General features: G+C 32.3%; 1 protein-coding gene across 1 annotated transcript; it reads left to right on the plus strand.

Annotated features, from left to right (window-relative positions):
* Positions 1 to 3830: 3830 nt before the first annotated feature.
* On the plus strand, positions 3831 to 25200 carry LOC132798202 (estradiol 17-beta-dehydrogenase 11). The gene is made up of 9 exons (XM_060809968.1): positions 3831 to 4016; positions 6445 to 6706; positions 16437 to 16590; positions 16667 to 16791; positions 21574 to 21684; positions 21745 to 21870; positions 21953 to 22074; positions 22143 to 22259; positions 24249 to 25200. The coding sequence occupies exons 1-9, from the start codon at positions 3988 to 3990 to the stop codon at positions 24520 to 24522; spliced, it is 1320 nt and encodes a 439-aa protein (XP_060665951.1). The 5' UTR covers positions 3831 to 3987; the 3' UTR covers positions 24523 to 25200.
* The last annotated feature ends 245 nt before the right edge of the window (positions 25201 to 25445 follow it).

Consider the following 25445-nt stretch of genomic DNA (forward strand, 5'->3'; position numbering starts at 1 on the left):
TAAAAATTAAATATAAATATGTTTGTCATATCAAATTATTATCAATTAAAATAATATCAAAACCAAAATATTTTTTTTTATAAACAAAATAAAAGTATGAAATTTATTTCAATCAATTAATATAATAATAAAATATATTAGAAATTTGGATTTTAGTTTATATCAATTTAGTTAAAGTTATCATTGAGCTGTGGGCATAAAAAACAACCTATTAAATATACATTTAAAATCAGAAAATTAAAGAAACTTAAAATAGTTAAGGAAATTACCAATTAAAATAACAGAAAATAGATCTAGGAATCAAAGAATTAAAAAATTAACATTTTATCTAAATAAAAAATGCATCCTTACGGCATTTATTCATTTATTGGGTCTATGTTAAATCTACATAATATATAATATAAGCATTAACTTAATGCCAAGTCATGTTCTTAGTATTTCGATGTTGTCGATTCATTCAGATCAAGTTCAGATTAATTTCACAATGTTTGCAGATGCGCATCTTTGTTCTAAAATTAAAATAAATTAGAAACACGTTCGTTAAGCTATTAATTCTTTTTCTAATTCTTCTTTTGCGAGTTGGATAAGTTAATAGAACTAGACAGGTTCCGGCTTAGTTGCTATTGGCCACAAAAACACCGTTAAAACAGACAAGCAAACAATAGAAAGTAAAAATATAAAAGCCAAAAATAAATATATGAATTGATAGGTTAATAAAATGAAGTTTAAAAATAAATTATAAGGAATAACATATTTTAACCATAGCAACCATTGTACACTTTAATTGAAAGTGTTTTTTGTGACATCATTGACCAAGAATATTTATGAGTCTACAATTGACACCTACGCGCTATGCTAAAATTCTAGTTAAGCAAATAATCAAATTGTGCTAATCGTAAAATGCACATCAAATATATAGAACTCTGCGAATTTCTATTTAATAGAACAAACTCGATTGGGCAGTTTTTAAACAAGTTCCAGAGACATTCTCAGACAACATAATCTGAAATAAACTATTAAATTGATTTTGTGTCGTATCCATTTAATAAATTAAAAGTCCATCTCGCTGAAGTATCTGTTGGAGTTTTTAGCTGTTATTTCGATGTGGATTTCGTTTTAGAGGCTGCCGTCATTTAGCACTCATCAAAGCAACGACTCCAGCAATCGACCTTCCAACCCACAAAAACGTTGAAAATCATTTTTATTTTCGGTACATTCGGTAGTTGTAGTTGTAAGATATCATATGTGGGTAATATATTGTTTATAGCACACCGAACTCACCGTCAGTGTTTTGTAGTTTGTTTATTTACTTTTTTTATTTTTTGTTTTCTTAAGAGTGTTAATAGCAACACAGCGTTAGAGTTGTTGGTGCGGCCTTTTTACTTATGATTTGCTTACTAATTTAATTAAAAGCACATTTAATGAGGTAGCTGTCTCAGTTGAGTTATGCTTAAGGTTATTCAAGCGCACTTTAAATGGGTCTTGATGCCATTTTCACTATCATATTTTATAAATAAAAAAACTCGAATTGCGCGCGGCATTTCTTCAACCTTTGGCCATGGCTCTATTTATTGCGCATACGAGATGTTGGCCAAAGTAAAAGTTTATGTTCATGTGTGATATAATAAAAAGTTAAAAATATAACATTTTAGAAGACATTTGCTTAGTAAGTCCAAGTCAAAGTCATTCCCCTTTCAGCAGCAATATTCTTTCATAACTTTACATATTTGCATATTTATCATACGCGTGTGATTTGTTTACACACCTCGATCGTAATCTTTGAAATATATTTTTCAACATTTACATACGCATTTGTCTCAAACTTGATTTGGAAAAGCTGTTCGAGTGTTGTTGTTTAATTTTATTATTATTATTCTCTTATTAACAGTTTTGTCAGTTTTGACTTTTGTCTTTTTAAGCTTTGAATAATCTGTTAAAGTTTGTTTTACAAATCAATGGGCGTCTAGCAGTAGTAATTGATTTGACCTTTGAGAAAAGCCATAATTAAAATTCAAAGTCAGTTCGTATCACGTGCAAAGATATAGTTCAAGAGCACAAGAGATTTTATAGCATACCTGAAACCGGATAGAATCTTTAAGAGCTACTTCATTTTAAACATTCTGGCAACTCCATTAACGTCAATCGAAGATCTCATAACTTCAAAACGTATTTTAAACGTGTTCTGTTTTTCTTTAAAGTCATGTTTATTAATTGCTTATTAGTAACAAAATATATATATATATTTTCAATAATTGTAAGATCTAAGTGAGTTTCAATTAACACTTTAACCCGTGTTTGAAATTCCAAGCAAGATTTCGAAAACAAAAACTGACCTTGATCAGTGCAAGAATGAATGAAATGGTTTATGAGCTCGCGAGTAATTAACAATCGTATAATTATTGACATACATAATAATGAATAAATTATAATCAAAATGCTTATCTAATCAAATGGGCCATCTGATGACAAGCCACACAAAATATGAAAATCAAAATATATTAATTTTTAAATTAACAAGCGCAAAAAAAAAACAATAGCAACACATCCATGTGGAAGTCCAAGTCATCATCCAATTGGCTGTGGCGCACATGGCTTGAAACACGTTCTATGGACGGCGAGCCGGAAGTTTTTGTCAAAAACAAGAATTCTTGGAGCATTAACGATACACAATGTATTATAGCTGGTTATTATTATTGTGCTGTCTGTCGCTGTCGCTGTGTGAGGAAGTAAAATAGGTTAAAGTTCGGCTTAAAAGAGACGATGGTCGATGATTGGCGCCGCCGCTCGAATCTTTGACAAATGGCCACATGCGGCAAATTACGTTTATTTCGATATGAGGTTCTAACGGGTTTTTTTTGGCTTTTTCGAGCTATCCAGGGTCAGGCAAATGAGGCATTGAAGCATAATTTATGTATTGTATGTAGTGTATACCCTGTTAACATGGGTTCGTGGGTGTTTTATAAAAGCAAGATTAAAATAGTGATTAATTACTAAATTGATAAATTTGTTTGACCATAATTTGTTATTATTATAAACTTAAAAAAGCTGTGTTCTGTTTGCATATTTTTTAATAATGAAACACCTAATACTGTGTCCATAAAAATAAGTTTTCATTTATAGAAAAGTTTTTTCAAAAAAAGAAATTACCATATTTTTTTGCTTTTCGTCGAGCACGCTCGTTTATTGGATAATTATTTTATATTTTTATTTATGGATTAACATATTTTTAGCGCTCGGTCAACAGGGCACGAGGTTAAATTGCTTATGCGATATTTAGGAAAAAGGAAATAAAAATTAGAGAATGTTGTTTTTCTGCGCGAATTAGGCGGAAATTATTAAAAAGAAATATACAAGAGTGGCAATTAAATGTCAAATTTTTGCAATAAATGGCCAATAAGCAAATCATTAGTTTATCTACTCAAATTACGTTAAGTAATTTGATCGATTTAATTAATTACGGTAAACAAACTATGATGGATTTCAATATTAATTGTAATTTATTTTGTAAGTAATGAATAAATACAAAAAAGTAAAGTAGTTGGCAACACTGTCAACAGCTGATTGACGCGCCCTCCCTTTCAATCCTGTTGTGCCTTATGGAATGCATAGCCACACAGCTGTTTTGTTCGCTCTCTTGCCTTGCTTGCTAAGGCTGTGCTCTCATTTTGTGCTCTCTTGCTCTCTTTGACGTTTAATTTGGATTACGTTCTTGCGCATGCGTCACAAATGTCACTCTCACGCATTGCGATGGCAGGGTAAAGAGGACGCTGAAAAATACAAATATTTATACAAAAGCTAATAAGTTAGTTAACAAAAATTAACGTATAAAAACCAAAAAAAGCGAAGGAAATTTGCATAAACAATGCATTAATCGCAGCGCATTATTAACTATGATTATTGATGGCTACGACAGCTTTGTTGTTAATTCTTTGTTGTTGTGTTTTGTGTCTGTGTGAACCGCAAATATTGTGAAATTGCAGAAATCAAATGCCGAAATGCAAATTAAGTAAATTAAAGTACGTAAAACGAACGTTTAAAAGTGCACTCCACCAATCTCAGCTGTCTCAAGTGACTGCCAAATATCGAAGCTTGTCTCGTGTCTCGTTTTTACAATTTGCAATTCATTATGCGGGCCAAACGCGCCGCCTCCGCCTCTATCTCTCGGTCTCTGCTTCGCCCCCTTCTTCGTCTTGGGTATGATGCAGTTTTGCATCATCATCATCTATCATGCAACTGCTGACCAAAAATCGAGTGGCCTTTACATTTTTTTGTGGGTTTTTGACCCAACACGTCGCAACGGCTTCACAGATTCTTGGTTAGGCAATGCCGATGTTAAAGAAAAAGACAAAAAACGCACGTAAACAAACAAAATAAAAATCAAATCAAATCAAATCAAATATGTGACGAAATCGCCAAGAATTGCCGAACAAAATTATGCAGCAAAAATTACTGCCAATTTGCATAACACGTTTGATCTTGATCACTTTCGTGAGTGGCAACAAGTCGCAGATTAAATACCCTAACAACTTTTTGTGGTTGCGGCTTCATTTAATATTCAAAACTATTTGAATCTACAATATTTTACTCCACTGATTTATCAATATTAATTCTTTTTTAAATATGATTCTAATATTCATGAGTATTATAAATTATATTTATTTTAAGTATGCACATTTTGAAAGAGTGAAAATTTTTAAGAAAATTAATTAATCAATATAGATCTGTAAAGATTGTAGAGAAAGAGGAAGTAAATGTTAATACAGTTTATATTCTACAATAAATCTAACAATCCAATTCTAAATTCAGTTTCTAATATGTAAAAATAAACAGTTCACATCTTGCACTTCATAAGAAGATGCGAAAAAGCACAGCGTAAAGCGGATGACGCACAAATGAATTCTGATAAGCTAAAAAATTAACAACAAATGTTATTATTGCGTTGTATTTTCATTTTACTTTCATTTACTTAGTCTGTCCGATCGAGGTAAATTGCGATTTAACACATAAGACGACTTCAGGCCAAAGAAAAGTGAAGGGGCATACCACATTGTGAAAAATACTATGTTGATAAGCCTAATAATCCATAAGTAATGGACTGCCCAAGAGATGTCAAAAGTGTCTTAAGTAACGGATGTGGAAAGTTGAACGATCTCTGAAGTAGTTACACCAAGTTGCTAAATATAAACATGCTTAAGTAGCAATCATGTAATGGTGATAAAGAAGATACGCAAAGATTGCTGGGGAAGTGTGTAATGGATAATTATAATCACAAGTACATAATTAAAAGCAAGTTATATGCAATTGTTTTGCTCTTTATACAGTGAATGGGAAATCTAGGGCTTTTTAATTGAAACTCCAATTTATTAACCGGTGGTTACTAATGAAATAAGTATTCATAAACAAAATTAAAAAATCAGTAGAAAATTAATTTACGTCATTAAGTGTAGTAATAACCTTTATCTAGGGTATCTCTTAGCTGTTCACACGCAATTAAACTGAAAGTTCTTGCTAGCTTTTAATGCAATTGAAGCTCTTAAAGTGTTTAACTAATATGTAGATAATTAACTAAAGATCGCACTTGAAGCAATCTAATGAGCAATAAAAAATAAAGTTTTTTTGTATTAAAATGAAGTGCAATAATAATTTGTGTTATGCTAATGAAACCTAGAGAGTAATAAGCTCAGACCCAACCCAAGTTGAATGAGCATGCATAAATCAAAAGCTAAACTTGGTCGATCTTCTAATGCAGCTGGTTGTAAATTTATTAAAGCTTCCAGTCGGCGGCATGAGATGCAGTTGGCACTTAATGAAAAGCAACAATAAAGCAAACATCAGTCGGAGCTTTTTATTAAATTACACAAAAATAAAACGAAATAAGCAATTAGCGTGAAGCGCAAAGCAAAAAGCGTAAAGCGACAAAAAGAACGCGCACAGCGCTCGAAGCTCTCTGCGTAAAAGTTTTGCGAAGCCGCAGTCGCAGTCGCAGCTGTTAATGTTGCTACTGTGTTGTTGTTGAAACCGAAACCGAAATCGAGCTTCGTGACGTCACAAAGCTAAGCTTCAAGCTGCGCCAGCGACGACGTCGGCAGCGACGTCTACAGCGATATCCAATAGCGCCCCAAAATAAGAAGTCGAAATTCATTCCTTTCGTTCAAATTCGTTTGCTACGCTCACGAGAGCGGACGTGCTGCGCGGAAAATCAGAGACAAAAGCCACAAAAACGCAAAAACCAAAAAAAAAAAAAACACAAACAAAAACAAAATACGAAACACGAAAATAAAAACGATTTCGTTAACTTGCAGCTGCTGTTGTTGTTTTTATTATTATTATTATTATTGTTGTTAATGTAATTGCTGCTTGCCCGCATTTCGTTTACATAGAAATTACTACAACAAAATATAAAAAAAAGTTACGAAAATACTTGAAATAATTCAATGTGTTTAGATTACAACAATCAATAATAGTAAGCCGTCAAATTAATCAAAAAGAAAAGTGCAAAATCTGTGTGAAAATGGTGAAGAACAATAATAACTTGGACCTGAAACCGCTCAGCAACGGGCATGCTCTGCTTCAGAATGGCCACGCAGGGGGCGTGCCCACGCCCACAGCTCCTGCAGTTGGATGGCGTCAAACGCTTTGGAATAGCTGGGATGCCTTTGCGGACGTTGCATGGTTCATCATCACCTGCATAGGCTACATTCTCCAGGTGAGCAATACTATATATGCTATATAGTATAAAATATACTATATACTATTTATACTATATGGTATAAAATATATAATATACTTTTTATACTATATGGTATAAAATGTATTATATACTATTTATACTATATGGTATAACATTTATTTATAATATACTATTTATGCTGTATGGTATAAAATATATTATATACTATTTTACTTTATATATGCAAATTGCTTGATCCATCTAATATTTGTTTTTGACCAATGCCAAATTTGTGGCATTTGATTGGAATTAAATTATGTTATTTGTTTGAGCCACTCCAAAGCCCACGGGGCATTTTTGTGCCTTTGTTTACAACTGCGAATTAATAAATTTTTGATTTGTTTTGTGTATATTGTTTCTGTGGAGCATCGGTATTTGAACTTGACTGCTTCCGTGAGCGAATTAACAAAGCCTTGACTACTTTAAATTAGACAATTAGCAACATTGTTTATAGAAAAAATAACACAAATAATTGTACGAGATATATAAAGAATTGCCAAAAAAATAATTTAGGGTTTAAAAATGTTTTTTTTCAAATTTCAAAATTTATGTTTTGGAATTCATTTCTTAGAAAAATATTTAATAATTGAGTAATATTTAGTATTTTAAACATCATATTTCGATACACAAAATATTGACATAAACTTTGATAACAAAAACTGATTAGTCAAATTTATTGGTTGCCCTTCGATTTGGTTGTTATTAATGAATTACATAAACTTGACTGCAATTAAATAAATTCCTTAAATCAATAATCAAATTTTTCTCAACTTTTCATCTCCAAAACAACACAGACTTGATAAATTAATTATATCGAAACGGGTTTTAGCTTATCGCATTGGCTTTGGCTTCAGCTTCAGTTTCGACTGTTGGCCCTTTCCACTAGCTGCCCTTGCTCTTGGCCCTTGGCGCTTAGTTGTTGGTCGTCTGTCATTACAACTGTTGGCGGTTTATCAACAATATCTGCAACTTCATCTACCTTTTATGGTTTTCTTTTTTCGACACGCGCACAATCACTTCAGTTGCAATCTTGCATCTTACATCTTTATGCTTATAAAGCTGGTTATCAGTGTGCTGTCATCTGGTTATATAGATTTTTAATAACTTAATTGTTCTGCTTATACGATACACGTTTGTTCCGCTCAATTTGAAGGTCGTTCTAGATGATTAAATCAGTTCAATAAATTAAATGACAAATCGCTGATGGACTTGCTTAGATAGAAAAAGTAACGAACAAAAACTAAAAGTTTTTATTTAGTTTTTATGTGTTGTGTGATTTTATTTGCTTTTTTGTGTAAATGTTTAACTATATTTTCAGCGTAGTAAATCATTTTTAATTAATTTATTTTCAATTCACGTCTCATTTGTAAGCAATCAACAATATCGCTAATAACCTTCTTAGGGTTCAACTGCACTCGGAATGTTCGTAGTCAATATTATTCAGCGCACATATAATTTGTTTGTCAATCTAAAATATCTGAGCAATTCTTAGCAATGCTAATTAAAATGTAAAAATAGCGTAGAATAAAAGCGACATAAAAATCCCCAAATAGCCCGCGGAGATTAAATTTGAGCTTGAGCTTGAGAGATTGCACACTTGAGATTGACAGACACTAAACGTTTCACAGATTTATCATGATTTTGCAGTTACGAGATCCGACAGAAAGGGCCGCAAACAATTTGTTAATTGCCGTTAAAGTGCACAATTGAAATTTATGGCTAGTTAACAACAAAGAATTTGGCCAGTGGGGCATTTTTTTTTTTGTTTAGGAGGCTTAGGGGGATATTAATGTTGTTGGGTTTCCCTTTTTTGGTTTTGTGGTTAACAAAATTGACATGCCCGGCTTTATAAACAAATTTCGCTGCCATTACATAAGCAACGAAAAAAATTTGTGAAGCTGTTTATTTTTTTCTTCGCTGTGCTACATAATTATATTATTTTCTCTTTGGCAAGTCAACTTCAACTTCAAAAAAATACAAAAATAATGTAAAAAATAACCTTTTATTTCTGTGGCTTGCTTGCGAGTGAGAGAGTGTTGAGATATGATCATTATATATAGCATGTGTATCATGGATTTGCCAGTATCTTATTATGCATGAGTGCCATTAAATTACCGAGCTAACTCTCTTTGCCTGAATGCCTAACTAGCGATTGTTGATGCCAACTGCAATGGCGGGGGCGGGGTAACGGAAGCGGAGGCGAAGGCGGTGCCCATTAAAAAATGTTGACATTTGCATGCTGAATGCAACATCAACGAGTCATGAACAATTCATACGAAATTTGCATTTACAATTTGTTGTTTTTTTGCTGTGCTTTTGTGTTCAAGAGACGTTCAAGCAATGACTTGTGATTTGTTGTTGTGTGAAGTTGAGCGCTGCAATTGCATATTGATTGATTGAGCTAATAATGCGCTTTGCTAGCCAACAATCACATCAATTCAACGTGATATTAGCCTGGTTTTTGTGTGTTGTTGAACTAATTCAATTCCACTGAAAAAACAAATGACTTAGGCAACAAACTTGTCGCATACATGTGATCGACTGGCTTCTGGAACTGCCTCTCGGCAGCCAAAGGAGTTCCAAAATAATACAGCACAACAGCAGTTGACGTCGCTGCTGCGTTTTGGCTTGTTGACCCAGTTCAACTTTTGCATTTTGCCGGCTTTGCTGCGAAGCCTGTTTTTATTAGCTTCGCTAGTTGTGGGTTCGACAGCGACAGCGACTGCGACTGAGGCAGCGACTTCAGCAGCGTCTGTGGCAACATACGTAGCATTTTTTTTGGCGGGCAACCTGCTGCCTCGTCTGTGGCGTGTGTGTAAAGCTAACCGCAGTAGAAGAAGCTGAAAAAATATATGTATGTATATAAAAGAAGTAAACGCAATTGAAATCGAAAGTGTTTGCAAGACAGCAACAACAGCAGCTCGTATAGCTATTGCATATGTGAGCATAAAGTTGGCTTTTGTTTGAAGTTGTCGGTTGTCGGTTTGTATGGAGGTTATTCGACGCACAGGCTCATAGCCCCACAACGGCCTTGGCTCACTTGTTTGGATTATCTTTCATGTGAAGTGGGTTAAGGGAGTGCTGCTCTAGGGCCATAAATAGTCCGAAGATGGAGATATTAAACGGAAGCATAATATGGAAGCGCTGAAGATAAATAAGGCTGCTTAAAAGGGGTAAAATATAGCTAAATAGAAATGAAAGAGATTTGAAAAGTAGCTTATGTGAAATGAATAATTGTTTATAAATTGTCAAATGAAAATAAAAACATAATATATTTTTTATATAGTAAATTTCAAGTTTGCTTTGTAAACGACTGTTTTAATAAAACTAAGCTGAATAAGTTAGTTATATTCATTTTGTAAATAAAAAGCTTGATTTGAACGCCTATTTAAAAAAACTAAGCGAAAAAATGGAAGAAAAAATATATAGAATTTTTCTTAGTAAATTCAAAGTTTGTTTTAAATGCTTGATTTCAAAACTAAGCTTTGTAATATCTTTATATCATCATTTTGTTATTACTTTATAACTTGCAATACACGCAATTTTATTTAAATTTTTTGGCCAATAATCATCTTCAATTCCAAGCAATCTTCTATTTTTATATTGAATTATTTTTAACCAAAAAAATAGTCTGCAAATTGCAGCTAATTTTCACAAAGTTGCCACACACAAAATTACCCACGAAATGCATAAAACAATATATAATTATATGGCGACCAGTGTTAACCTCCCCAACACCAAGTTTTCAGATTCAATATTCGTTGGGTTCACCACAATCTTTGAGCATAGATCAGCAACGCGAGGCGTGCATGAATTTTTGTTGGCCAAAATTGGCGTAACTCTAAAGTTTAGAACTTGATTGGTTGATTTATGGCAGTGTCCGATCACACACAGACACAACCTCACTTGGTAATTTGCGGTTTGTACACTGTAAAAAAGTTAACAGTTAGCTTTAAGGTGCTAATTTTGACACGGCAATAAATGGAAATGGCTTTTGAAGGCCGCCAAAATGGCCAATGCGGCCACCCGCTGTTAAAACAAAACACTGCAAATGAAAGAAAACTAAAAAAAAATAACGTTTCCATGCACGGGTAAAAGTTTCAAGTGTACAACAAGGCGAATGACGCTTCAATTGCTGTGACGGCATCCAAATTGAAATCGCGTCATGCCACTAATAGATGCACGGGTAGCTCGATTCATACATATGATTCATACAGCAATATCATCAATCTTAGGCAAAGTTGTTAACAAAAAAATCATTAGCTAAGTTGCTAAAGCTTGAAACAATTTAGGTAAATAAATCGTTGATAATAAAATGCACTTTTCCTAGAATGTTATTGTTGTTTTCTAAACAAAAATAATTTGTAATTTGCAGTTGGTAACAAAATATTATTGCTATTTATTGTTGATCGGCATCAACTCTTTTTTTATGAACGTATGACGGTTAGCAACAAATTGAGATGTAATAAACAAAATTTGCATTGAAAATGTGCAACAAATTTTAATACAAATCGAAAGACAACTGTTTAATTAAATGAATTGGAAATTGGCAATTATTAATTATAAATAAAATTAAAAATAAAAAAGGTAAAAAACAAGTTAAATAACAAATATGTAATTTGACAAAAATTGTAAAAAATAATTATAAGAAGGGGTAAGGGTAATGTTATAAATGCATTTGTGTTCATCTGGGAACTTTGTCAATGAATATCGAAAGTTCGATTCAATCCATTTTTAATTTAGAGTCTCTTTTAAAATCTGCACTTATATAGTTTTCATATATCAATAAAATGTCGTAATTATGAAATAAATTTTAAGAAGGCAAAATGACAAGGGAATTCAATAATTTTAAATTAAATAAAACACTTAAAATTAACAAATGATTGAAATTTCTTAAGTTTCTTCCACATAAAAATATGTAAAATAAATTGTTAAAAAAAAGTGTCATTAATTGTATAGGTTTAGTTGTCTTTGATTAACTTTGTGATCATAAATAACTATTGCTCAAACTCTGTATAAACTTTAAGCCACCCTCGGTCTTGACTTGTTTCATTAGCTGCACTCAACTTCAGGTTTATGCCAACTGTGCAACAGTGGCAAGTGGCGGCATTTCGTTGCGGTATCTCTCTCTCTCACTCTTTGCTTCTCTGCATCTCCTCAACTCTTTATATATCAGTTTTCGAGGCTCGTTTTTCATTTGTTTTTATATATTTATTTGGTTTTGTTTTCTTGTGTATACAATGCAAGTGTAGATGGCAAAGAAGGTCACAATTGAGCCGTGAGTGTGTGAATGGCAGCCAAATGGAAATTGCAACAGTGGTGCACAATGCAAGTTCGTGTCTTAAGTCTTTTGTATTTAAGCAGCTCAATGAAAAGCGCTCAACATTTAACACTCAACGAGAAAAATAATAATAAGACTTCTTATTGCACGGCCAATTACGTTGGCCAGCTGTCGAGTGAAGTCGACTCGAGTCTCGAGTCTTGAGTCTAGCAGTTGTGTTGACTACATTCGGATTCGGATCGTGTGGAATAAAGTAGAGTTGAGTGCAGTGCAGTGTAGAAAGAGAGAGAGATAGAGAGACTGCCACAACTATGTTGTTGTTGGGCAAGACACTTGGAGCTGTCTGGCCGGCAGCAAGCAGTTTCACTTTCAGCTGGCTTAGAATCACCTGGCTCGACGTGAGTCGCTTAGATTTGGAATTTTCGCAATTCTCCCCCGGACGCAAGCAAACAAGTTTTCATGTTGCCATTAAGCTATGCACAACACAGCAAACATTTGATTATTACTCGTTCCTTGCGATGTTGGAAACGCCGCCTTTTTAGAAGTTATCATCAAGCTCTTTGCTAACTTCGATAATACGTAGTTTCGCTTTGTCTGCGCTTTAATGGCATTTTGTGTTTTTCGTTTTTTCTCTCTTGTTTCTTTTTTTTCTGTTTGAATTAGCATAATTACGCAAGATTTCCAAACTCCCGCCAAGCGGCAGAGTTAAATACGTGTACAGTTAGAAAGAGTTTGCTAATTCTAAGAGTCGTGTTTAAATGTTTATTCAAGTTGTAGCCAAGCTAATGAGCAGCTAATGATTATGAGAGAGTTTGTTTTTTGAGATTCCTCAGCCAGGTCTTGTAATTGTGAAGAAGAAGATGCTGATGGTGAATCAATAGAATGCGGGAGTTGCTGGCAGACAGGCAATTAGTAAGTTAAGTTGTAGTTATGTTGTTAAGTAAACAAAGGTAATGAACTAAAGTTAAAGTTGAGGTGTAAAAAAAGCAGAGTTTTGAGACTTTTATTGAACAGTATTTTATGATTGGCTTCGCTACGCATTTGTTTATTGAATGTGTTTAAAATAGAAGATTATTTAAATTACAATTTAAAGTTAAGAATAAGGTTTCAAAATCAGAGTTTAGAGACTTTTATTGAACAGTATATTATGATTGGTTTCGGCACATTCTTTTATTGAATGTGTTTCAAATAGAAGATTATTTAAATTACAATTTAAAGTTAGAGATGAGATATTATGATTGGCTTCGCTCCATATTCTTTTATTGAGAAGCAGATTATTTAAATTACAATTTATTTTATTATTATTAAACAAGCTCGTACATATTTAAGTATACTTCAATGTCAACTTCCATGGCTTATCTAAAGTGTACTAAAAAAACTTTGAATTTAGTTTCTAACAAAAAAAATTCCACTTCATTTGACCAGTTCTTATTTCTTGCATTTCAAGCATGCAGCAAACTATTTTAAAACTTTGGTACTTTTCCGTTTCTTACAAAGGTCAACAAATTCACCTTGGCCATCAGACACAATCTAACAACAAATAAAACGACAAACAGTCCAATAAACCCTTCAAGTTCGATGCTGACTCGGCAGGTTTCTTGTCGTTTTACAAAGTGAAAAATTATTATTTCTACTTTTATATTTTTGTTGTTCAGATGACAAAGCATATATGTGACTCTGGTCTAAGTCTGTCTGTCGTCTTTGGGGATTTTTTCGTCTTTTCGTCTATCATTTTGCGAGCATTTACATATGGCAAGTCACGATTGGAGTTTATTAGCCATAGAACTAGACAGAGAACAATAAACGTTATAGAATTTTTTGTGTTTCTATAGGATTGACTTCCGTGCCAAGATTTATGCAGACATCTAAAATGCGAATGAAACTTGACAATGAAATTGTAAAATGCAAATGCGAAATTAACTATTTAAATGGATTTGATTTTTGGCTTTTTGCATGCGTGTTTTTTTAGCAACATTTCGATGAAATTATGGAAATAAAGAGACAACAAAAAATGCAAAAATTATCTTGTGACATAAATCGGAGCACAATTTATTAAAGTTATTATCTTGTTGTGCATAAATTATAATTGCCGGCTTCCTGCCCTTGTTGATGTTGAAAAAGAGAGGAAAAGAAAACACAAAAATGTAGCGAATTGCATGTTCAATTATGTGACAAAATGTCTGTCAACAGGGCAACAAGTGAAAGAAGCAACTCATCATCATCATCACATCAACAGCGACAGCCACAGCAAGAGCAATATCACCAGCAAACATGTTACCTTTAATGAAATTTCGTATTATTTATGCGCTCTTGTCATTTTTTGGGGGCCAAACAGTTATAAGCGACAGCTAAGCAGAGGCTAGCAGAAGAGTTGAGATCAAGAAGAGAAGATACCCTGAAAAAAGTCAATCGAAAAGAGTTGAGCAAAGTATGACAACAATTCTTGTAATGTTTAAAAGTGTATTTAAAAAAATGTGACAAAGGTTTGAAAGTTCTCTTTAATATTTGCGTAAAATTTACAAAATTGTTTTTTTATACATTAAATTTTTGTGACAAACGATTTAAAAGTAAATTTGAGTATTTGCTCTGAATTTAGAAAAAGAGTTTTTCATACATTTAATTTAATTCCAGAAAATTGTAGTAAAAGTTTAAAAATAAACTTGAATATTTGATTAAAATTTACAAATATGTTTTTTTATACATTTAATTTTAATATTTCTACCAAAAAAATGTGACAAAAGTTTGAAAATTATCTTGAATATTTGCTTAAAATTTAGAAAAGTGTTTTTTTTTTCATACATTAAATTTGTATATTTCTATCAGACAAAATGTTTCAAAAGATTTAAAAGTAAATTTTAGTATTTGCTCAATACCAGAAAATTGTGGTAAAAGTTTAAAAGTAAATTTGAATATTTGCTTAAAATTTACAAATTTTTCATACATTCATTTTTAATATTTCTACCAAAAAAATGTGACAAAAGTTTTAAAATAAATTCGAATATTTGCTTAAAATTTATAAATGTGATTTTCATATTTTTAATATTTCTAACAAAAAAAATTTGACAAAAGTTTTAAGATAAATTCGAGTATTTTCTTAAAATGTAGAGAAGTATTTTTTTTAATATTTTTCTACCAAAAAAAAAGGTACAAAAGTTTAAAAGTAAACTTGAATAGTTGCTTAAAATTTGGAAATGTGATTCTTCATTCATTGAAAAGTGTGACAAAAGTTTCAAAATAAATTTGAATATTCGCTTAAATATAGAGAAGTATTTTTTAATATTTTTCTACCAAAAAAAAGCGACAAAAGTTTAAAGTAAACTTGAACATTTGCTTAAAATTTAGATTCAATATTCAATTTGTTTAATTTTCTACCAGCTCTTTCTTTCAACACATTTTGCGCAATAAATTGTTAATCTTCTCTCGCACACGTCGAGGGTATAACAACAACAGCCACGTTGCGCCACATTCATTGTTAATGTCAAAATAATTGGACACGCTTGCCAGCCTGGCCCCTAAGACAGGAGCTGCTTGGCTTGCCTTTGCTGACCGGCTCTCTTAACTGTCTGTCTGTCTTTTGTTGCACCCCAAAAATAAAGTCGCAGCTTAAAACCAGAGCCCAGCGTCAGCGATGTTGTCGTCGCGTGTGGCACGAACAAAATTTATGAGTCGCCTCCGGTCGTCAGCCAAAAAAAAAACAGGCAGAGAGAGGAAGAGGAAAGTGCTACTGTCTTCAATTCTGTCGCTTTTCTCAGTTTAATTTTTTTTATTTATAACGATATATTTTTTTCTCGAAATGTACAAAAAAAATGTTATGTTAATATTATTGTGTTGTGTCGAGCGTCTTTTGTTATGTTTATGCGACAATGCAGACGTGCGAGTCATAAATGTTGACAGCTTATTGATACTAAATCAACAAAAAGAAGCAGAGACGAGGAAACACAACACAAAAAAACACAAAACACAAGTTAACAGAGCCGAAAAGACGTTTTTGAAAATGAATTTCAAGTGTTTGCCACGCACAGAGGCGTCAAATTTGGTGTCTATTAACACGCTACCGTCAACTGCATGACAATCCGCATTGTCATGCCGCTTTTGTTTGCCCATTTATGCTGGCCATTTGTACTTGCTGTAAAAGTCAAATTTGCATACGTGTACTATTTCAATATTGCGGTGGTAAGAAAGTCACATAGAATGGCTGAAGGCGAAAACAAAAGACTTAGGCAACAAACTTGCTCACATTTGACATTTTCACGTTTGCTCAAATTGTGTAATTATTTTGCAACAAGTTGTTAGTAAGAAATACTGAATTCCCACCTTAACATATAATTATAAAATGTATATAATTATAAAATTAATTTACTCACTTCCTGTGCAATTATCAACACCTTTCTGACATTTGCTTGCCTATCTCTCTCTATCTTACAGGACCTCTATTATATTGCCTTTGGCTATCCTGAGAAGGAACTCAATACGGACATTGCCTTAATCACAGGTGGCGGCAATGGACTTGGTCGTCTGCTGGCCGAAAGACTTGGCAAAATGGGCACCAAAGTCATCATCTGGGACATTAACAAAAAGGGTAAATAAAGAAAACAAAAACAAATATGCATTCACATAGAGCAATGTCTAAATATTTTCCCAAAAATATTTTTCAGGCATTGCGGAGACCTGTGAAATTGTTGAAGAGGCGGGCGGCTACTGCAAAGGCTACGTGGTGGACATATCAAAGAAGGAAGAGGTCTACAAAGCAGCCGATGTCATCAGGGAAGAAGTCGGTGATGTAAGTACAAATAGTTTTGTTGTATACAAAATATATCTTGTGCCGCATTCATGGCGACAATTGAAGCATAAAACTCGAGTAATTGCTGTTCACAGTTGAGCGCTTTATGTGGCAGGCAAAATAGTCGAGCTGTCCAAACTCGTTGTACATAATTGTTTGTTGAGGGGCGTTTAATGGCCAAAGAACCCTTTTTTTTTGTTTTGTTCTCTTGCGCTGTTTTTTGTTTTAGAAGAAGAAACACATGTAGGCCCAACACTCTACTGCAGAGCATGCCACGCCCCACGGCAACACATTTATGCATATTTATGTCATAAATTTAGTCGGCAGCAGAAAGAGAGAGAGAGAGAGAGAAGTGAAGTGGCATTTCGTATGCATGAACGCATCTTTGTTGTCCGCTGGCAACCTTGAGAAATGTTAAGATCGGGTCTTCAAACAGGTTGCCACTTGCGTTGCAACTGCCAATTAATCACAATATGGAGCAGAGGCAACAACACCAGCTAGCAGCAGCTCTCCACAAGCCTTTCTCGCAGACCCATTCAAATTAATCGCAACCGGCACGAGCGAAGACTGAGGCCGAACCGCGCCCATTTGGCTCACATTAAAAGTGCATAAAAATTGCAAGCACTAATTGTGACTCGAACTGGGCGCATCTTATAAATCTTTCGGCTCCGATACGATAACGTTGTCAGGCTTTTGGCTTCGACTTTTGGCTGAGGTTTGCCACATTTGTTTGCAACACAAAAGCGTGTCATGGCATTCATTATCACTGTGAATGCATTCGTAAATGCTTGCTAATATGATTAGCAAAGGCATGCAAAACTGTTGAAACTCTGCAAACACTAAAAATATTCAATTGTTTTGCTGTGTTTTATCTCATTTCACTTGAACACTACATTGAACACTTTTTAGTGGCACGTGACAAGTTAACATTTTAACCACTAATTAACTGCTTAAATTGTCGGAGTAATTAGAACTTTTATTTAACTTTTAGCGAACGTTGACTTATTTCAAGGTCTCATAGTCTAAAGCGCCAAGCGTAACTTTTGTTGGTATTATTTTAGAAATTGTATAGACAACTGTTTGCTAATTAAAACGAGCTTACATCATTTAAAAATAGCTCGCCAAATATTTGAATAACTAATTAGCACAGCTGTGGCATTGACACCTTAAAGTCTATGTTAGATTTTCAGTAAATAATCAAAAAAAAGGTCAGTCTGAAAGCTATTAGTTAATAAATTATTAATTTACAATTAATTCAACTTCTAGTTTCTTAATAGCAAAATGTTTAAAACTAAAATTAAACTACATCATTTAAATATAACTTTTTTTCGGTATTAATACCTTAAAATTTATATTAGTTTTTCAGTAAATAATTAAATAAGGCAAGCCTCAATAAAATCTATTGAAATCAAACATTGAACAAATTATTCTTTAAACATGTATGCATCTAAGTGTTGTTCAGCAACAAAGTAATCCTTTAGTTTTGTATTTTATTGTTAACTAAAATAAAATATCATAATTTTAATAAATGATTAACGCTCTTTTGGACATTTGAAGTTAATTTTCAAACATTAAAAAACTAGTTAAAAAAACCAGGGTAAAAAATGTCTATTGAAATCAATTATGAAATACATTACTCTGTATAATTAATGTGAGCAACAAAAGAATTAAACTTATTCCCATTTCAACTAAACTGTTTACTAAAAAAAATAAAAAGTACATCATTTAAAAATAGCTCATAAAATAGTTAAAGTACTGATTAACGCTCTTCCGACATTGACATTTTAATGTCTGGAAGAAATTAAAGAAATATTAAAATAAAGCAAGCTCTAAATTTATTGAAATAAAATATTGAACAAATTACTCTTTATGAAATAATTAAACTAAATGTCGTTCATAAAACAAATCAATTTTTTTATTTTCATCTCAAACTTGTTGCATAATAACTGCCTAATTATAGCAAAAAAAAACATATTCATTATTTAAATAGCCACTCTTAAGAGTACACGCTATTTAATTTCATTCGAAGTATAATTTTTTAAGTTAATTCTGGTTAATTCGGAGTTAATTATTCTAAAGTATAATAACGCATCATTACGAGGGTTCAACACTTTTTACGCTTCGCCAACGGCAATTTCCAAATAATACATTAACGCTCTGACAAGTTTAATAACAACACATAAATCATTATTCAAACATAGGAAAACAATGTTTTCAAATTAAGCAAGAAATTCAAGCAGAAACCAAAAAAGCTAGAACACAATAAAGTTATCAAAAAACAAGAATTATATAATAACAAAAGATACTACAACAGTTTTTAGTGGCTTCAACGAGTTATATAATTACAAAGCTGAAACCAAAACGAACTGACGAGAGTATAAAAAAATGATGAAAAAGAAAACTGCAAAGGAAAATAACTGAAAAAGTAAATCAGGGAATGTTTGACTAAGAAATGCGCTATAAACTCGGATTTTCTTAATATTTTTTTTTTATAATAATAAACATGAATTTTGAACGCATCATTAAAATATTTGGCAATGGCAAATACTTATTTATTTAGTTATTTTTTTATTATTATTTCCTGTTTTTTTGATATTCGCTTTTGCTTCAGTAATTTCCAAACTATTTCGATGTGTAGAGGGTATAGTAAAAAACAGTAGCAAAAACATTTAAGTGCTTAGTAAGTCATGCGTTATGCAGATGACTCGTTGCTTTAGTTTTTTTTTTTTGTTGCCTTGTTGTTGTTATTGTTATTGTTTTTCATTTGCTTATGTTGTTGTTTTCCTCTTGATGATGTTTTTGTCTGGTCATTGAAATATTACATTTAATATTTTTAATAGCCTCTGCCTGTTGTAGTTGCTCTGGCTTTAATGCACGCCTCGTTAAATGCTTTAGCCGGTTGCTCGCAATTTGAAATTGCGCATACGCAATGTGTGACCCGCACCCGACCCGCTTTCGCCTCGCATCGCTTCTCCTCTGGAGCCCTTTTTTGCTCGCTGCACTTGAACTTACTGTGGCCTGATTTTGTTTTGCACACACACACACACATAGTTGTAGTTTTGTATTTTTCTGAATTTAAGTAGCAACAACAACAACAGAAGCAGGTGAAACGTCGCGTTTTGTTTTCAGTGCGGTTGAAATCATATTTTCGCAATATTTGCAATTAGACCTTGACATGTTACAATTAAATCTTTTATTTTTACAATTTGTGTATGCTTTGATGCGTCTAAATTAATGTTATGCTCTTCGATTTCACCAGCCGAAAATTGTTGCAAAATAAACGAAAACTTTGTTTCATTTTCGCAAAGAAAAATACACCCCAAAACAAGTTTCATTCAATTAATATCAAATTTTATTAAATTAAGTGAAAAAAATGAACGAATTATTTATACATTTAAAGTTCAGGATTTAATTTGAAAGTAGTCAAATATGAATTAAATTGACATAATTTATGTATGTATTTTATTTGGTATAGCACTCCATTCATAATTTACTCAAAACACTAAACGTGCCAAAAATATACCACAAAAAACTAGAATACAAAAAAAGATTTATTTAATATATTGATATAGTAGTGCATTAAAAATATACCATAAAGTACTGAAATATGGTACATTAAAAATATACCATAAATAACTGAAATATAGTACATTAAAAATATACCATAAGGTACTAAAATTGGTACATTAAAAATATACCACAAAGTACTGAAATATGGTACATTAAAAATATACGATAAAGTACTGAAATATGGTATATCCGATTATCAGCCAAAGCTCACAGTAAATAGAAATTATTCCCATACAAAAGTGTTTCTTAAATAATAAAACATAAAAAGTGTAAAATTTTCAACAAGAGTCCAAAATCAATTAAATTTGTCATATCAATAAATCAAATATTTATGTCCAAAAACTGAAAAATATATCCAGAAATTTTCATTTATAAATAGTAAATGTAAATATACTAAATCAATTTAAGCATTGAACTTTAAACAAAAAACAGTTTACACATTTTAATCTACATTTATTAAGCATCTTCAGTATTCACAATTTATATAATTCAGCCACTTCAATCAAATATTCAACCCCAAAAAAATGGCTTAAATTACGAGAAAATTATACTCCCAACATTTTATTTATTGATAATATAGATAAGCAAATCAATAAAAGAAAATAACTTTAAGCAATAACAATTTATTCTCAACTTCATTAATAAATCTTTTGCAGTAGTAACAATTCATTTAATTTAGCCACTTCAATCAAATATTCAACCCCAAAAAAACTGGCTTAAATTGCGAGAAAATTATACCACCAACATTTCCTTTATTGATAATAAAGATTAGCAAATCAATTAAAGAAAATAACTTTAAGGAATAACAATTTATTCTCAGCTTCATTAATAAAAGTTCTGCAGTAGTCAAAAATCAAAAAGTGGCCACTTAAATAAATCAAATATTTATGCCCAAAAAAAAACTGGCTTAAGCTGTGAATATATACGAATTGAAACGTTAATTAACCACAGCTGTAACCTAGTTATAAGTTCTATCAATGCCTCGACCAACGCAACTTGCGCAATTTCCTCAGCATGCAAATTGCAAAGAGGAAAAAAAAGTAATTATTTTTTGTAAAAATTTATGTGGCACTCAGGCCAAGTAAATGTTAATGGCCGAGCATAAAAATGAAAAATGTACAAAATGTGCACTAAACGTTGTATTTTATGTATATGTATGTATATGTTCTACTCACTACTTACTTACCTACTTACATATTAACCACTCGACAGGTTACACTTCTGATCAACAACGCTGGCGTTGTGTCTGGCCTGCATCTGTTGGATACTCCGGACCATCTGATCGAGCGCTCGTTCAATGTGAATGTTATGGCACACTTTTGGGTTAGTTACAAGAAACGATTAACTGAATAACTGAAACTAACTACCGGTTTATTTTTACAGACCACAAAAGCATTCTTGCCCAAAATGATCGAGAAAGAACGAGGACACATCGCGACGATCGCTTCACTTGCTGGCCATGTTGGCATTAGCAAATTGGTCGATTATTGTGCCAGTAAATTTGCAGCGGTAAGTCGACGCTCTCCATGCAAATAATACAGTGTCAGGCTAAATGTATTTTCACTACATACATTTAATAATATAATTATAGGTTGGCTTTGATGAGGCGCTGCGTCTGGAGCTTGAAGTCCTTGGACACACGAACATCCAAACCACCTGCATTTGTCCCTTCTTCATCCAGGCAACTGGAATGTTCGATGATGTGAATGCCAGGTAAGCACTGCGATTAGGGGCGTGGCATGTTGCATGTTGTTTTCACTCTTCACTCTTCCCCTTTACAGATGGGTGCCCACATTGAATCCCAACGATGTGGCCGATCGTGTCATTTCGGCGATTAAGAAGAACGAGAAACTTGCGGTTATCCCTGGTTTCCTCAAGTTCCTGCTGTCGCTCAAGTGGTAAGTAAAACACACAAACATACTCTCCATTATTATATGCTTAATGAGGGTCCCAAATGGCATCCCATAACCACATCCTACGCTTAAGTATTTGTCTTATCGAGACTTCTCAAGGGAAATGGCAAGCTTAGCTTGTTGCAAGTTAATTTCGTGGAGCATACAACTTGATTAAAGTCTAGACAGTTTGTTGCATTCAAAGAAAATCGGTAGCAATATATATTTAGTATTCATTATGTATTTTAATGAAATATAAAATAACGAGTATTAACCAAAAATAATGAAAATATATTCAACTTCAGATTGTCTTGCTGACTTATTTGGACTTATGAAACCATTTCAAAAGCAAAATACATTTAATTATCAATATCACATTAATTTTATTATTATTGTGTCATAAACTTTTTATGCCTATCGAATTTCATGAAGCTAAACGAACAGAGAAGTAAGAAAATGAAATCAAGTAAATACATAAGTTGAATACAACAATAAAAAATCATTTCGAGCTATTGTTCAACAAATTAAAAAGACTTTGAAATATAAACTGATATAACATAATCAACAAATAACAAAAGGTTGTTGCTCTTTTTTAACCATAATTAATATATATGTATTTAATTAAATAAAGAAATTATATTCAACAAATACTAATTCAATCAATAGATTCCAACCTAGTGAAAACTGAAACATATTAATTTATATTAAAAATAACAAAAGTTGATATTAAGTCTACCAGCACTGCAAGTAATCTTCCTAAAAAAAACTCACCTTATAAAAAGTAACGCAAAACAGAATACATTTAATTAAAAAGCAAAAATTGAATTAACTTTTCGACACCTGAAAATATTCTTATTACTTTAAATAAGTAAACTCACTTCATAGAAAGCTAAAATAATATTCAATTAATTTCATTGAAAAAATCAAAATTTATTTGGCTTTACAAGAATTAACAATTTTAAAAACAAAATTTAAATTATATATTCCTTAAATATTTGAAAATTTAAAGTTAATTAAATGCAATAGACCTACTTAGTGAAAACTAAAGAAAAACATTATTGATTTAATTTGAAAATATAATTGAGGTTGAGCAAACTACAGAAATTTGTGTTAATTTAATTCTACAAGCTCATTAGTTAACAAACAAATACACAAATTTGATTGACTTTTTCAGAATTGCAATTCTTTTTATAAATAAAGAAATATATTAATTAATCTTCTGCAATTTATATTTAAAATTAAAAACTAAAATAGTAAAATACTGTTAATTTAATTAAAAATCTGAAATTTAATGAATTTTAAATATTTAAAAATATAAATATTAGTTGACTTTAACAAACTCACTTGCTAAATATAAAAGAAACTCAGAATTTATTAGACCAAAAATAAAATAAAATTCCATTCTCTTGCCTATTTAAGAACATCAAATTGAATCAACATTGCATTGACTGTTCTATAAATCGTCTTATTTAGAATTATTTTAATGCAACAAACTCACTTAATTTAATTGAAAAAGTCAGCATAGCATTTAAGAAATTCAAGCTTTACTTGCTCTGTTGTCACGTTTACTTAGCAAATTAAAGCCACTGAGAGAATTTTGCTCCATTTGAATGCAAATAATTTAAACATGCGCCCCACCCAGCCCATAAGTAAATCCAATTAGATTTTATTGTCTTGAAAATGCAGCCCGAACCCTCGAACCTCGTTTCCTGGTTACCTCGTTACCCATTTAGATGATGGCGACTTATCAGAATGGAGCCAAGTGCATGGAGCTTGGGTCATTCATTCATGCACAGGATGACTATTCAAACTGTGAATTATTACCCATTTGTAAATCGCAGCAACTGAGATGTGTGTGGTTACACTTTCCCCTTCGACTCTCCTCTCCCTCTTTTGGCCATGGCTAATGGTCTAGCTTTAATGTGTTTCACTTTAATAATGCATAACATTTACCTTTACCATTTCTCTCATATTTTCTTTTCTCTCTCTCTGCAGGACCTTCCCCTGGGGTTGTGTGGGCGGCTTGTTGCGTCGCCTTGTGCCCGATGCCTCACCCCATGGTCTGCCTAGCTCACAAGCGAGCGCCACAATCGTCAGTTGCAATGGCAGTGGCAGTGGCAAGGTAAATGGCAGCATCATTTCCTCCACCACCGCCGCGGACATGGCCGCCCTCGATGCGCAACTGAGCAGCGCCAGCGTCACGTTGCCGGCCAAATCACCCTCGATGCTCATCCAGCGGACACCGTCACTGGGGGAGCGGGTGCTTTGAGCATACACCAAGCGAATGCCCCCCTCTGCCTGCCTCTTTTTTTTGCATTTTACGAGTTATGTGTGTGTAATTGAATTTGTGTTTTTGGCATTTTTCCTCCTCCTCTCTCTCTCTCTCTCTCTCTGTATGAGGCTGGCTTTGAGGATGGTTTCGTGGTCACAAGCACATTTACTAATTCTAAGCTACGAGTCTAGTGATATTACATTTAGTTATGCAAAGGCCTCCGCTATAAAGCGCATGCAATTAGTTCTCTAATTTTTGTACAAAACACACAAAAAAACAACAACATTCACTGAGCATCTCTCAGTTAGTCACTTAAATTTAATCATAAAAAGCGCATTTTCTTTTTTGGGTTTGTAGTCTTTAATCTATTTGTAACTCTTTGTTTTTATGTTGGGACTTTATATGTACTTATGTTAATACTTTAAGCTTAGGCCGCGTGATTTCTTCAATCAACTTTTGCCGTAGATAAAACTTTTATATTAAATAATTGTACAAAATTGCATATTTTCTTACTCGAACAACAAATTCAAACGAAATACTTTTGTCTACAACTTTAAGCCTTGTATTAAATTAACGAACTGTCAAATATCTTGCAATTTTTCTTAGCCTAATTTACATTGTGTGTACATCGAAGGATTAGTTTTATAAAACTTGTATGTTTAATTTATCGAATAATTATTGCTAAAGAAACTATATTAAAGAAAAAGTTTATAAAAATTACAACTGGCAGTTTTATTTAAATATAGAAATACAAAACTTTGGCAAACATTTGAGCTGAATATATTTTTCTATAGGAAAGCGAAAATGTCTCAAAATAAAAGAATCTTTTGCAAATTCAGAAACATTTTTTTAGGTTTTAAAAACAACATATTTTTAAAAAGAAACAAACATAATTCATAATTAAATTTATATTTCAATTA

The sequence above is a fragment of the Drosophila nasuta genome, chromosome 2L (assembly GCF_023558535.2).
Source record: "Drosophila nasuta strain 15112-1781.00 chromosome 2L, ASM2355853v1, whole genome shotgun sequence".
In the NCBI taxonomy this organism is placed as follows: domain Eukaryota; kingdom Metazoa; phylum Arthropoda; class Insecta; order Diptera; family Drosophilidae; genus Drosophila; species Drosophila nasuta.

What these genes read in the sequence shown, in the direction of transcription:
- LOC132798202 (XM_060809968.1), top strand. Translation starts at nt 3,988, where the DNA reads ATGCCGAAATGCAAATTAAGTAAATTAAA. An exon ending in TCAGGGAAGAAGTCGGTGAT is followed by an intron (nt 16,792 to 21,573) that starts GTAAGTACAAAT and finishes ACCACTCGACAG; the next exon opens with GTTACACTTCTGATCAACAA. An exon ending in GTGCCAGTAAATTTGCAGCG is followed by an intron (nt 21,871 to 21,952) that starts GTAAGTCGACGC and finishes ATATAATTATAG; the next exon opens with GTTGGCTTTGATGAGGCGCT.